General features: G+C 40.2%; 1 protein-coding gene across 3 annotated transcripts in view; it reads right to left on the bottom strand.

Moving 5' to 3' along the window:
- fnbp1l (formin binding protein 1-like) overlaps positions 1–14,723 on the bottom strand; it is a 155,704-nt gene that overhangs the window by 17,061 nt on the left and 123,920 nt on the right. For 2 of the 3 annotated variants that reach the window (XM_067989941.1, XM_067989943.1), the window contains exons 10-13: positions 11,303–11,412; positions 7,304–7,436; positions 4,447–4,565; positions 2,891–3,045 (exon numbers count right to left, since the gene is read on the bottom strand). In XM_067989941.1, coding sequence (XP_067846042.1) covers positions 2,891–3,045; positions 4,447–4,565; positions 7,304–7,436; positions 11,303–11,412 — 517 coding nt within the window. Of the gene's footprint in view, positions 1–2,890; positions 3,046–4,446; positions 4,566–7,303; positions 7,437–11,302; positions 11,413–12,664; positions 12,680–14,723 lie in introns of all 3 variants that reach the window. The other variant, XM_067989944.1, reaches the window with a different exon arrangement.

Genomic DNA, 14,723 nt, shown 5'->3' with positions numbered 1-14,723 from the left:
AGTAGATTTTTGAGATTCACGTTCTGGTTTCTAAAATGATTATTGAATTGTACTCAAAAAATAATTTGTGCGTCAATATTATATAAGAGGCAGTAATTACAGCAGATACACAGACACAATAAAAGGCATTGCACTGGATTTTTACAATCTCTCAGACTGCATAATACCATGCCCATTTTCCAGATCATTAAGTTGGATACCACATTACATTCCACTTTAACTCCTCTTCTCCCACCCTCACGCTCTCAGATACTGGCTCAGTTCATGGAATTTTGTTTTGTCTCCAAATATTTTGTCATCAAATATAATCCATGAAGGAGAACAAAGTAGTTTAAATGAAACTGAATTAGTTTTGTAAAACTAGACGTCATTAGAATTTATGCAAGTTATTCCTTAAATTGGTACTTCATTGCAACATATAATGACTAATTACAAAATACCTTAAAATAAATTATAAATTCTATTAAAGTAAGACAGAAAATCTCTTGAAATGCCTTTGCTCTCAACAGATAGGATTGGAGTTGAAAATTTCCAGAAGCATGACAGAGCAAACAAATGTCATTTTTTATGGAAAAAAATTTGGTTTTAAGAACATAAGAACATATAAGAACATAAGAAATAGGAGCAGGAGTAGGCCAATCGGCCCCTCGAGCCTGCTCCGCCATTCAATAAGATCGTGGCTGATCTGGTCCTAACCTCAAATCTAAAATCATGTCCAATTTCCTGCCTGCTCCCCGTAACCCCTAATTCCCTTTACTTCTAGGAAACTGTCTATTTCTGTTTTAAATTTATTTAATGATGTAGCTTCCACAGCTTCCTGGGGCAGCAAATTCCACAGACCTACTACCCTCTGAGTGAAGAAGTTTCTCCTCATCTCAGTTTTGAAAGAGCAGCCCCTTATTCTAAGATTATGCCCCCTAGTTCTAGTTTCACCCATCCTTGGGAACATCCTTACCGCATCCACCCGATCAAGCCCCTTCGCAATCTTATATGTTTCAATAAGATCACCTCTCATTCTTCTGAACTCCAATGAGTACAGTCCTAATCTACTCAACCTCTCCTCATATGTCTGCCCCCTCATCCCCGGGATTAACCGAGTGAACCTTCTTTGTACTGCCTCGAGAGCAAGTATGTCTTTTCTTAAGTATGGACACCAAAACTGTATGCAGTATTCCAGGTGCGGTCTCACTAATACCTTATATAACTGCAGCAATACCTCCCTGTTTTTATATTCTATCCCCCTAGCAATAAAATCCAACGTTCCGTTGGCCTTCTTGATCACTACCGCACCTGCATACTAACCTTTTGATTTTCTTGCACTAGGACCCCAGATCCCTTTGTACTGCAGTACTTTCCAGTTTCTCGCCATTGAGATAATAACTTGCTCTCCGATTTTTCCTGCCAAAGTGCATAACCTCACATTTTCCAACATTGTATTGCATCTGCCAAATCTCCGCCCACTCACCCAGCCTGTCTATATCCCCTTGTAGGTTTTTTATGTCCTCCTCACTCTCCACTTTCCCTCCCATCTTTGTATCATCTGCAAACTATGATATGTTACACTCGGTCCCCTCCTCCAAATCGTTAATATAGATTGTAAAGAGTTGGGGACCCAGCACCGACCCCTGCGGAACACCACTGGCTACTGGTTGCCAGTCCGAGAATGTACCATTTATCTCAACTCTCTGCTTCCTGTTAGATAACCAATCCTCCACCCATGCCAGAATATTACCCCCAATCCAGTGATTCTTTATCTTGAGCAATAATCTTTTATGTGGCACCTTGTCGAATGCCTTCTGGAAGTCTAAATACACTACATCCACTGGTTCCCCTTTATCCACTCTGTACGTTATATCCTCAAAGAACTCAAGCAAATTTGTCAGACATGACTTCCCCTTCGTAAAGCCATGCTGACTTTGTCCTATTAAATTATGTTTATCCAAATGTTCCGCTACTGTCTCCTTAATAATAGACTCCAAAATTTTACCCACCACAGATGTTAGACTAACTGGTCTATAATTTCCAGCCTTCTGCCTACTACCCTTTTTAAATAACGGTGTTACATTAGCAGTTTTCCAATCTGCCGGGACCTTTGCCGAGTCCAGAGAATTTTGGAAAATTATTACCAAAGCATCCACAATCCCTACTGCCACTTCCCTCAAGACCCTAGGATGTAAGCCATCAGGTCCAGGTGATTTATCTGCCTTGAGTCCCATTAATTTACTGAGTACCAATTCCTTAGTGATTTTAATCGTATTTAGCTCCTCCCCCCCTAGAGCCCCCCGTTTGTCCACTGTTGGGATATTCTTAGTGTCCTCTACCGTAAAGACTGAAACAAAATATTTGTTCAGCATTTTTGCCATCTCCATGTTTCCCACCATTAATTTCCCGGTCGCATCCTCTAAGGGACCTACGTTTGCCTTAGCCACCCTTTTTCTTTTTATATAACTGTAGAAACTCTTGCTATCTGTTTTTATATTTTTTGCTAATTTATTTTCATAATCTATCTTCCCTTTCTTAATCAATCCTTTCGTTACTTTTTGCTGTCTTTTGAAGACTTCCCAATCTTCTATCCTCCCACTAAGTTTGGCTACCTTATATGTCCTTGTTTTTAGTCGGATACTATCCTTAATTTCTTTACTTAGCCACGGATGGCTGTCATTTCTTTTACACCCTTCTTTCCTCAGTGGAATATTTTTTTTTTGAAAGTTGTAGAATAACTCCTTAAATGAACACTACTGTTCATGTACCGTCTTACCCTTAAAACTATTTTCCCAGTCCACTTCAATCAATTCCGCTCTCATACCATCATAGTCTCCTTTATTCAAGCTCAGTACGCTTGTTTAAAAATAAAGCTCACATAAAATTCATACCAAACTGAAGATCTTACCATCAAATGGGTACAGAGCTTTACAGTGGCCAACAGCAGGTAGAGGCTCATCATCTTCAAACTCATCATCAAATTCAGCCGCACGATTTACTTCTGGATATCTCTGGTGCGCTCTCTGCTCTTGGTTTGGATCATCTGTATAGCTCCCCTCAGGGCTGATGGTAGTGAAGTCAGACATCAAGAATTATTAAATGTTAAGACAGTTATCAGAAATACTGATGTCTGTAAATAGACTTGAATGTAGCCATAGGTAACAGGTTATTCATGGGAGCACACGTGCCTTTAATTACCCTTGAAATTTTCACCAGTAAATCAAATTTATTTCATTACCTACATTTTATTATATCTATGTTTTTTGTGGAAGGGTAGAATTGAGAGGATACATCTTAAATCACTATTTGGAATCGGCACCAGTAACATCACACTGATTTTTAAATAAATCTCTCAATTTTCTTCAGCCCGCCACTCTTAGAAAGGCAGTGACTGACGGTGGAGTACAGGTCCACTTGCGCCAGTGGCCCTCTGGTGCTTCGCCCAACTGTCCATCCTTCATGCAAGAACTCAACATTAGCATTCAGCTTTAAGGTGATGTAACTAACTCAGCACGCCAGCGATCAAACCTGAGACTTTCCTGGTCAGTATGGCTCAACCAGTTGAGCTTTGAGGCGCTCAACATTATTATTGGTTTTAAATGTTATGCCGTTTACAGAGTCTAAAAAGTTTGATTATTCTCCAGTGACATAACTTAAATAAAGGACAACATGTAGGTTTGGAGTGTTACAAAGCAAAGGGGTCAGATGATGTCAAACTACAAGAACAAATATTTGGCAGCTAATTGACATTATCAATGTGTTACTATCTTGTAACATACTCCCAAAAATGTTACTCTTTATAACAAATACAGTCCATAGTGATCATTCTAATACTTTTTGGCACAGTATGTTTACACCAGCAATGAGCATCACAGCTGACACAGAACAAGCTCCCAAAATCTATGCAAATTGCAGCAAGATGATAACAGGTTTTATTTCACTATCATTGGGATGTAGTGTACCCTGCATTTATGCCACAATATGTGCTCCATGCTAAAGCTGGGGCAGATGCTTTAATATGCTAACAGACTGCTTGAATGTTACAAGAAATCTACCAGATATTAACCACTGTGTTACAAGTTTTAAATCTGATGTTCTTCGGTGCCGTGTGATTCTTTCTTTAATGCAGTTTTGATTATCCAGCTTCTGCTGACTTGGAGAACACTTACCAAAAGCTTGTAACTGGAGTCAATGTAGTGCTTTACTGTACAATTTCTTGTTCAAATACTTGTTTTTTCAACTGACTAGTTGACTAGTTTGCAGAATAGTGCAAAAGAAAGAAAAGTACTCTATTCAGCATATACTGCTAAAAATCAATGTAACTAAAGCATGTGAATTTTAAGTCTGTAAATTAAATTCAATACTAATTTCTTTTAAAAACCATTTGACTGAAACTAGTTAAAGTCCATTAAATTGTGAATGATGTTCCAACCCCATTAACAACCACACTGGTTGAATGCATACCTCTCTCTTCCAGGTGTTCCATGATGGTTAGCTTCAGTAGGACGTTCAAACATACCACCACCACTTAACCGCCTGTCTCCTCTTCCACTTGTTCTGTTTTCAACCTCAAAGAGCCATGTCTTAAAGAGATTGGCGTATTATCAGCTTTATAGTCAAATCAACTCATTATGGCTTTTGTTCACAAGAGTCTACTTTAACACTGCCCATATAGGTCATAATAAAAAGAATCAACTGGTTCTTTATAACACACAGCACAACAGTACAAAGTTTCAATTAAATAAATGAATACTTTAGCCCACTCTGTCTCAAAATATCTTCTAGAGTAGAACCTCAATTATCTGCAATAATGGAAGACCCCCCACCCCGTCCTCCTCCTCCTCCTCCGACAGGTATTCAAAGTTCCAAGGCAAATAATCTAGATTGCCTAAACCTAGGGCAAGTAACTTGTTGTGAATGGAACACCTTGAGACAAATCCCATTACTTTGCAGGTTCCTCAGTCAGTTTCTCTACTCATTGGCACTTTAATTTTAATCAGGAGCATGGTTTTAAAATGCCAGTGTTCTGTTTTACTCTGCCCTGCCTAACAGTAAAGCAAGTTTCTAGCTGGAACGATAATCAGCAGCTTTACAATCATTCGCTAGCACTGTTTAAAATTAGAGTCTGAACTAAAGAGCCAGTGTGCAGAGTGGAGTGCATACCAACTGGAAAACAAACTACAGCAGGATTCAGCAGGTTCTATAAACTTGAACATACAAAAACAACAGACAGGAAAAAATCAGCTGGTTTTATCAAGCCTGTCCAAAACTGTCATGGTACAACTTATACACACCATGACCACCCCCCACCCCCATCAGCAAGCCAGGCAATCTCCTGGGAGAAGCAAAAGACTCAGCACACACTTAGTCTTACTCAATTCAATGGCTCTTTAATTCAGACTAATTCTAAACCATGCTGGTTTATAGCTGAGCGCTTACTCACTATAAAGCCAGCTGTTACAGCAGTAGCTAACTCCTTCACAGTTCCACAGAAAGAGGCACAATACCAGCACTTTAAAACACACTCCTGATTATAATTGAAGTGCCAGTGAGGGAAAAAACTGACTGGGACTGACTCACACCTACAGTAACATTTTCTCACAAATGCCTGTAATTTTTGGTCATTTTCCCACAACTGCCCTGCAATTTTGTGCTAATTTCGCTCGCCCTGCCTATAACCAGTTTGCCATTTGTATCTGCAGTTTTGATCTGGTTTGATATGAAAAGGAAATGCTGCTACGCAGATTTTGCAGCTTGTTGTGTGGTTTCCTGGGGCCAAGCGTCTATGGAGCAGCTCTCAGGCCAGTTTGACGACACTCCCACACTGTTCACATTGGAATTGCTCCAGGCACTCCACGTAATTGACATCACCAGAGTGACCTGGCAGGGAGGGAGGCCGTACTAGAAGATCTCCATGTCAACAAGCAAATTGAAATTTATGGCAAAACTATTATTTTCTTCTATAAAAAGGGGAGTAGTGTAACTAAAAATACTCCCCTGGACTTTACTTCCCCATTAGTCTTCATGACAGTACAAAGGTGGCATTTTTCTTCTTTAGTTATTTTATGGACTTTTAATCCAAATCACACAGCTCAAAACATTTTCAAATGTTAAATGTGAAGGTGCCTTTTAAAAATCTGTTTACAAACACACAAAATTAAATAGCTTCCAAAATGCACAGAGCATACTAACACCTTAAAGAGAATTTAGTGCTTTGGGTGTAGGTCAAAATCAAACAGCGTTTTAAATTCAGGTGAGAAATCTGAATTGACCGACACATATCTGCAAGTGTGCACAGCTTCCAGTGCATTCATTTTTATATGGGAATCACACGCTAGTGGCTTAACACAACATTTTAATTCCTGCTCTCCACACCTTCTTTCTGTAATTCTGCTTCTTTTCTTTGTCTGCTTGGCCCAATACCCAGCAACCCAGATGGCAGATGCACAGTTTAGTCCCAGAGTGCCCCTTATAATCAGACATTAACGGGTGCCAGGGACTACATCACTCTCTCTTATTTTCCCTCTTAGCTCAACTCCCTCTGCCGCTGCCGCATCCCGTCCCGCACCCCCCCCCCCCCACCCCCACCCCCAATACACAGCAGAAAAATACTACAGCTGCTGGTTCATGCCTCATTTAATGCAGGTTAGATCAGGAATTGAACAGAGTGGGGCTTGATCCTGAATGCTCCCCTGTTCTATGGTGCTGAATGATAGCCCCTGGAACTAGAAATCTACTTAAATGTCTGTTGGATGAATGGTTAATTTGACTTCAATACCTCCCACCCCCATTTCCTGCCCGTCTCTCCTAAAAGCACTTACACTTGTATGGTTTCACTGATACCAGTAGCCCTCCAATAGCTCACCCAAGTGGCCATACTTCATTTGTGAGCAGAGACAGTGAATGTTAGAGACTATTTGATCCAAACAGGGCAATCTTAATTGAGTCCAATCCTGTCCTCACCCAATGTTGAAACACTTGCACTTTTGAGCATGGTCACTGGCTAACAATCAGCAGAAAGAACCTTTGCTGTTTTCCCCTCCCTAGTCCAGTGTCACTGAGGTCAATTGTAACTCCCCAACTACCAAGTCGGAGATCAGCTAACTCAGCTCTGGCCAGGAATCAAATCTGGGATTTCATGTCTACATGGCTTAGTGCTATACCATGCAATGTCTTCAAGCTGAATTGGCACATTAGTATTCAAATACAAATCAACAAAGTTAGATGTGTCACACAGTTCCCAGCATTCCCAATTCTTAAAAATGTGAGGAATGCACACCACCAATATCTTTTGCACAATAAATGTATTGCTTTGAATTACCTCATTCTTTTGAATCTCATGACGTAGTTTGTCTATGTTGCTCATGGTTTCAGATATCTTTGGATGCAAACTAACAGAATCACCCATCTGGGGATTTTGTTCATAAACACCTTTCATTTTATTTAAGGCATCTCTGGAGAAATAAAAATATAATCCTGAGTTATCTGGTTATTTCATGCAAAATGCACTAAATATAGGTAGGTCGGCAACTGTCCCATTTTTATTTCTGATGTTAGAATAACCTTTAAACTTCCAAATCATATTTTGCCAAAACCCAAAATCTATGTAACTTAATACAGACAATCCATATAAATTAATTCAGTGTTTCAAATTGTTAAAGAAGCCCCATTGCTAATGATGCATTCTTAATTTAGTCAGTGAAGTTTTAAACTGTTACACAGCATCTGCCTAGGCTAATTCAACAAATATGCAAACATAGCAATGGTACCTGTTTCCTGAATAGATTAAAGTGCTGCTCATTAAGAATCCGGGAATATCTGTAGTCAAGGCAGGATGAAGTCAGTATGTCTTATTTTGTTCCCACCCCACCACTTATGCCTCTCTTTTAATACTAGGTATTACTTTAGTGCAGCATGTAGAATGAACAGATTAAAATATTTTGAGAAAGCCACAGATTGTCTAAAAATGGATTTTCCAATTTTATCAAAACCCATGCCAAACGTCATCTAGCCACAACAGTCAGTCTATTAAAGTCTAATTGATTTTGTATATAATATGTTTCACAGTGCCATTATCCTACAGGTACCAGCTTAGAGCAATATTAAGCTGTCAGTTTCACTCTCTGGGCAGGTAACATGGAGCTCACTGGCATCCAAATACTTGGCTTTTTTTTATATAGCAAGATTTGAAGGACCAGTCGGCACTTTGCCAACATTAAGGAGGTTAAAAATGAAATTTAAAAAGTCACCAGGTGATGCAAACAATTAGCTGGGAAATGTTTTAAATTTACTTGGCACCAGTTGCAGTCATACTAGAGCTGATGTGAAGCCAAAGTGGTGCAAAACCATTACCTTAAGGCAGCCTCGCATACCTTGTTAGAATGTGATCGACTTCATTCCTGAGCTATGTTACACAGCTCATATCTATGTAAACTGTAGTATAACCAGCCTGTTAGTTAAATGTGTCTATTTTTGTTTCAGTTGAATTGCTGAATGAATCATTCAATTGGGTGTGGTACAAAGAACACTAAAATTGGATTTTTAATTAGTACTTTATAAAAATATTTAACCAAAGTTAAAATGTTGAAATGTTTCCCCTTATGCTTGTTGAAACCAATTGCACAAGTTGAAGTACGTGTGAAGTCTTAGAGGAAATTTAGGGAGTTAGGCACTACACTGAAAAACAAGGCCTCAAAATCTTTGGATTGCTTCTTGTGCTAGGCCCTGGACAGGTTGAGGAGAGGAAGATTAGGACGATCAACACATGGCTGCAGGGCGGGTGCGGGAGGGACGGGTTCACATTCTTGGGGCAATGGGGCGATTTCTGGAACAAACGAAGGCTCTGCCGAAAGGATGGCCTTCACCTGAAACGAAACGGCACCATTATCCTTGTGGAGAATGTAAATGCAGTAGTGGGAGAGGATTTAAACTAACATGGCAGTGGATTTAAACTAACATGGCAGTGGATGGGGAAACTCTAGGTTTGAGACTAGAGACGGAGAACAGGATTAACAAGGTTATTGGAATAGAAGCAGAAGGCTTAGCTGAAATAGTGACAAAATACTATCAGGGAGAAAGGGAAGCAAAGAGGCTATGAGGTAGGTTAAAAGCACAAAGGATATCAAAAAATTAAATGAGAAAACCAACAAAAAGAATAAGGGTTAACATTCTAAAAAAATTGGAATGAGGATTGAGTGGTATGTATATGAATGCACAAATCACTTGAAACAAAATTGAAGTGTTATAAGCATTAATAACTATGCAGGGCTATAATACAGTAGCTTTAAAGGAAACATGGCTTAAGTTTGGAGAGGGCTGAGAACTTAATATTCCAGTTCTAACATTTACAGGTGAGATAGGAAGATACAAAAAGTGTTGAGGTAGCAGTATTAATGAAGGATTCTATCATAACACTTAAGAGTGTAAGGATGCCCTACAGACTTGTGTTAAGACAGAATCCATGTGGATACAATTAAGAAATAGGAAGAGAAATGGTACAATTTTTAGCGTGCATTACAGGTCACCAGTGGAGGGATGTAAATGAAAGTGTGATCTGTAGACATTTCAGAGACATAGGTAAGAACAACAGGGCAATAACAATGAGTGATTTTAAATACCCCCAAGATAGATTGGAATAAAGATAATGCATGTAGTCAAAGTGGGGAACGGTGTATAGAATACATCAGGACTGCTTCCTAGAGCAGTATGTTTCTAGTCTAACAAGGAAAGAAGCATTCATTGGTTTAGCTGTGGGAAATGAATGGATACAATTTCCAAAATTATAAAGGCAAACTGAATTTTCAATTGGCTAAAAATTAAGCTGGTATTTGCTAGATCCCTCCTTTCTCAGCAATCTAAAAGCTCACTCAGTTTTTGTTCCCTCCTTCAGTCTAGCTTTCAGTTACATTGAGTTGTACTTAAATCTGAATTACTTACCTTTTCTGAAAACAACTGATTTTATTTCTCCCTATGTCATTTACGCCTACATGGACTCCTACCACCCTGGAAGAGCACTTGGGCTACTATTTCTCTGGTGAATAATCTGGTTTTTTTTTAACATTTGTCCTACTCCACATACATGGGTCACTCTTGCAGTGAAATGTACTTGCTAGGAGCTATAAGCAAAGGCCGAAACAGCTCCGCCAAACTGGCATCTCTATTTCCAATTGGGTTCATTCAGTAATGCCTGATAACTAAGACGACAGGTCATTTTGTGGTATCCTCTATTATGTAGTTCAGCTATGGTGGAGGTTGCTGTTGTACCAATTCTTTGCTTAATTTCTGGAGTTAAGTCTGAATATAAAGAACAATAATTATATCATGCCTGGAATAAGAAACGGCAATATGGTCAATCAAGCTCATTCCTTTCAATGATGTGCATGGTCTCTACATTTATGAACTCAACCCATTGAATTCCCTAGCTAATAAATTCTTCCTGCCTATTTTCTCCCCTGACAGAGGACTTTTGCTAGGCTACAATTCCACAGGCACCAGCAGTCCGCTAGTACCTTACTCGGGTGGTTATTTTTCATGTGCGAGTATACAGGCAGACTATTTAACCACACAGGTCATTAATGCTAAACCTAATCCTGTCTTCAACTGACATTCACTCATTTTCCAGCAGGGATCACTAAATAGCAAATCAAAAGCAGAAATCTCAGCTGATTTTCACCTCCCAGCCCAGGGGCACTGAGTCCGACTGTAACATCCTAACTGCTGCCTCAGTGGACATAACCTAATTCAGCACATGACAGGGAGCAAATGTGAGACACTGTGGTCAATATGACCTAGTTCTTCACTAGGCAGTGCCTTTACCTACTAGCCATCATGGAAGCTTGTATGTTCACTCAGATTATAAAATAAAGTTAACTCACTTTTAAAATGAATTTTGAAAAGTAAAATTACTCCTTTTACCCATCACATCCTAAAATAGTAATTTTTTTTTACTTCATATGTTCTTACAGAATAAAAAATATTGAGGTTCCTGCCACTTTAGCTTGTCACGAATAGTGTCAGCTCAAATAGTCAGAATTATGCAAAGCCACTTCTGGGCTGTGTGTTTTTAACCTTAAAAGTAAACTTATCAGTAATCTGTAGTGTACAGCTTCATATTCTGGCATTAATTATTACAGCTCAAAATAAGATTTTTTAAACTACCATTCAACCTCATCAATACTGCATTGACTGTTTTGTTTATGGTTTGTCTGGATGTTTTGTTCATTGTTTTGAATCAGATTCAATCATTCAAAATTATACATGTGATTTACAATTTTCATTACTCTAATATCTCCCAGATAAGTGCAACATAGTGGCCTCAGACCTTTGGTCCATTTCTTTCTGTAATTCCTTGTTTAGTTCATCAATCCTTTGTTGCAGTTTCTTGCGCCGCTGTTCTGGTGGCAGGTGACTAAAATCTTCTGACGCAGTTCCCTGAAACAAAGATTTAACCAATGGTTACTGTGTGCTTAATGGTGCTGAATGCCTTGTATAAATACAGAAGCAGTGACATCCAGTGCAAAGCTTAAACCTACTCTACAGTTCCAAGTATACTCAAAAACCGTTGAGGATGTTGATGCAGTACGGGGTGGGAGGGAGAGAAAGAGATAAGAGGTAAACTGAAGACACAAAATGCAAGTCTGATTACTTTAGTTGCAGTTCTGAGAGGTAGGGGGGCTAGGAAGGACAAAAGTCTTTTTGGCCAATAATGTAAAATCTATGCACACATTTTTTAATTGGAACAATGAAACAAAACGTTTTGTGAGCTATGCAGATGTTCCCAGACTACTACTGCATATGTATCTGGGACAACATACTTGACTCCCAATCAGAATGACATAGGTTTGAGTCCTGAAGCGCTCATTTGCATTGGTTTACTTTCATTGAAGTTTTCCACAGTTTTTGGCCAGGGTGCTAGATGCCATCTCACATGCAAAAAGTTTTGTTTTATCCTGGAGGAAGGGGGTAGGAGAGTAAAGACAGAAATGCCAGCATCCATTGTGCCCTACTCAAACTTCTGTCAGCTGACCATAAAGCAGCAGTGAAGGGAACCAGGAAAAGTACCGAAGCTCAGATTCACTGTTCTCCCCACCCACACACACCAGCTAATAGGAATTCAATGCTAATAAGTGATATCAGTGATGAATGATGGGGGTGGGGAGGAAGAAGGGGAAAGAATGAAAATGCATTTTAAGAGTCACAGTTTTTAAACACACATACATACTTTGCACTATCCATCAAGCAACATCCATCAAATGCATCAGAGCTTTTCAACATGCTTGGCAACGGGGATGAGGATGGGGTCAGGGAACACTTTGGGGTAAATTTTCAACTTGCTGTCCTGCCATAAAACGAGCACTGCAGATCGGCTGCCCATTATAGAAACCGACCAGTTTTCATTCCCATTGCCTGGACGGCGGCAATCTGAAAATTTACTCCGTTAAGTTTTTAAAAGAAGGAAAGCAAGACACTTCAACAAACACACTACCAGCAAATTGATGTAGAATTAACAAACGAGCTTGTGAGTTTCAGGTATAAGCTTTACCGAATATTGCTTTAAAATGAACAGATTAGAAAAACAAATCAATCAAGCTTAACTTGTTCAAAAGACACTTCAACCATAAACACTTCCACAAAAAGAACAACAGATGTTAAAGAGAAACCTTTGATTCAAAGTGACGCTTACCAGCTTTATTGAAAGCTTCACAGTTCATATGAAAAGAGAAAGGAATCATTACAAATGTTCTACACTTACACCAACTATAGTACCGCACAGGTGTATAAATAGCATCAAATGCATTTAAGCTGCTGCATCCCTATGTGACTTGAACAGTCCAGTTTCTCCACACAATCAAAACATACTGCATTAAAGTTTGAATGAAAGCAAATTGGCCGTACTTTTATACAGAACCAGAAGGTCTCGCATTCGACCCCTGGTTTTGTGGCAAGTTAGCTGATCTCAGCCAGGATATTGATAGGGGCCTCGGTTTCCCTGGATTAGGGAGCAGAAAATAAATCAGGGTTGCTGATTTACCTAATCATATGTATACTTCTAACAGTCTTGCTAGATATGTGGATGCTGGGCGACAGGGTTCATCTGTAGTGGCCCACCTCCTCTGCAATTGAACAGCTTGCTGACAATCATGCCAAGTCTCACATGAATAATGTCCAGTTGGGGATCGGGGGAAAAGCTCTCTAGTGGCTGGAGTCATACCTGGTACAAAGGAAGATGGCTGTGGTTGTTGGAGGCCAATTATCTCAGCCCCAGGACATTGCTGCAGCAGTTCCTCAGGGCAGTGACCTAGGCCCAACTATCTTCAGCTGCTTCATCAAAGACTTTCCCTCCATCATAAGGTCAGAAGTGAGGCAGTTCGCTGATGTTCCATTCCATTCCCAATTCCTCAGGTAATGAAGCAGTCCATGCCCGCATACAAGAACTGGACAACAACCAGGCTTGGGCTGAGAAGTGGCAAGCAGCATTCGTGCCAGACAACGACCATCTACAAGAGAGCGCCTAACCACCTACCCTTGACATTCAACGGTATTACAGTCACTGGGTCCCACCAGCGACAACCTGGGTCACTAATGACCAGAAACTCAACTAAAACAACCACATAAATGGCATGGCTACTACAGCAGGTCAGAGGCTCAGTATTCTGTGGCATGTGGCTCACCTCCTGATTCAACAAAGCCTCTCCACCACCTAAAAGGCACATGATGGAATATGATGGAATACTCTCCATTTGCCTAGATGGGTGCAGTTGCAACAACACTCAAGAAACTCTACACTATCCAGGACAACATAGTCCATTTGATCACCACTTTATCCACTAGCCCAAACATAAACCCCTGGTGTATTGTGGCTGCAGCATGTTCATAGGATGCACTGCAGGAACTCATCAAGGCATCTTCAGAAGTATCTCCTAAACTGGCGACTTCCATCGCCCAAAAGGACAAAGGCAGCATGTGCATGGGAACACAATCAATGCCAAGATTCCCTCCTGACTTGGATATATTCCTTCATCGTCGCTGGGTCAAAATCCTGGAACTCCCTACCAAACAGCATTGTGGGATCACCTTCACCACCTAACTGCAGTGGCTCAAGAAGGAGGCCTACCACCACCTTCTCAGGGCAATTAAGATGGGCAATAAATGCCAGCCTTACCAGCAAGGCCGATATTCTGAGATTGAAGTTTTTAAAAAGGCACCAGAGGGCACCTGGTACACACCAAACTGTACACACTCCTTCAGAACATAACATAGGAACGTAAGAAATAGGTGCAGGAGTAGGCCATACGGCCCCTCAAACTTGCTCCACCATTCAATAAGATCATGGCTGATCTTCGACCTCAACTCCACTTTCCCGCCTGATCCCATATCCCTTGACTCCCTTAGAGTCCAAAAATCTATCGATCTAGCCTTGAATATACTCAACGATTGAGCATCTACAGTCCTCTGGGGTAGAGAATTCCAAAGATTTACAGCCTTCTGAGTGAAGAAATTTCTCCTCATCTCAGTTCTAAATGGCCAACCCCTTATCCTGAAACTATGTCCCCTAGTCCTGGACTCTCCAGCCAGGGGAAATAGCCGCTCAGCATCTACCCTGTCAAGCCCTCTCAAAATCTTATATATTTCAATAAGATCACCTCTCATTCTTCTAAACTCCTGAGAGGATAGGCCCATTCTACTCAATCTTTCCTCACAGGACAACCCTCCCATCCCAGGAATCAATCTAGTGAACCTTC

This window comes from Heptranchias perlo, chromosome 9 (genome assembly GCF_035084215.1).
Source record: "Heptranchias perlo isolate sHepPer1 chromosome 9, sHepPer1.hap1, whole genome shotgun sequence".
In the NCBI taxonomy this organism is placed as follows: domain Eukaryota; kingdom Metazoa; phylum Chordata; class Chondrichthyes; order Hexanchiformes; family Hexanchidae; genus Heptranchias; species Heptranchias perlo.
This window is presented reverse-complemented; position numbering and strand designations above follow the sequence as displayed.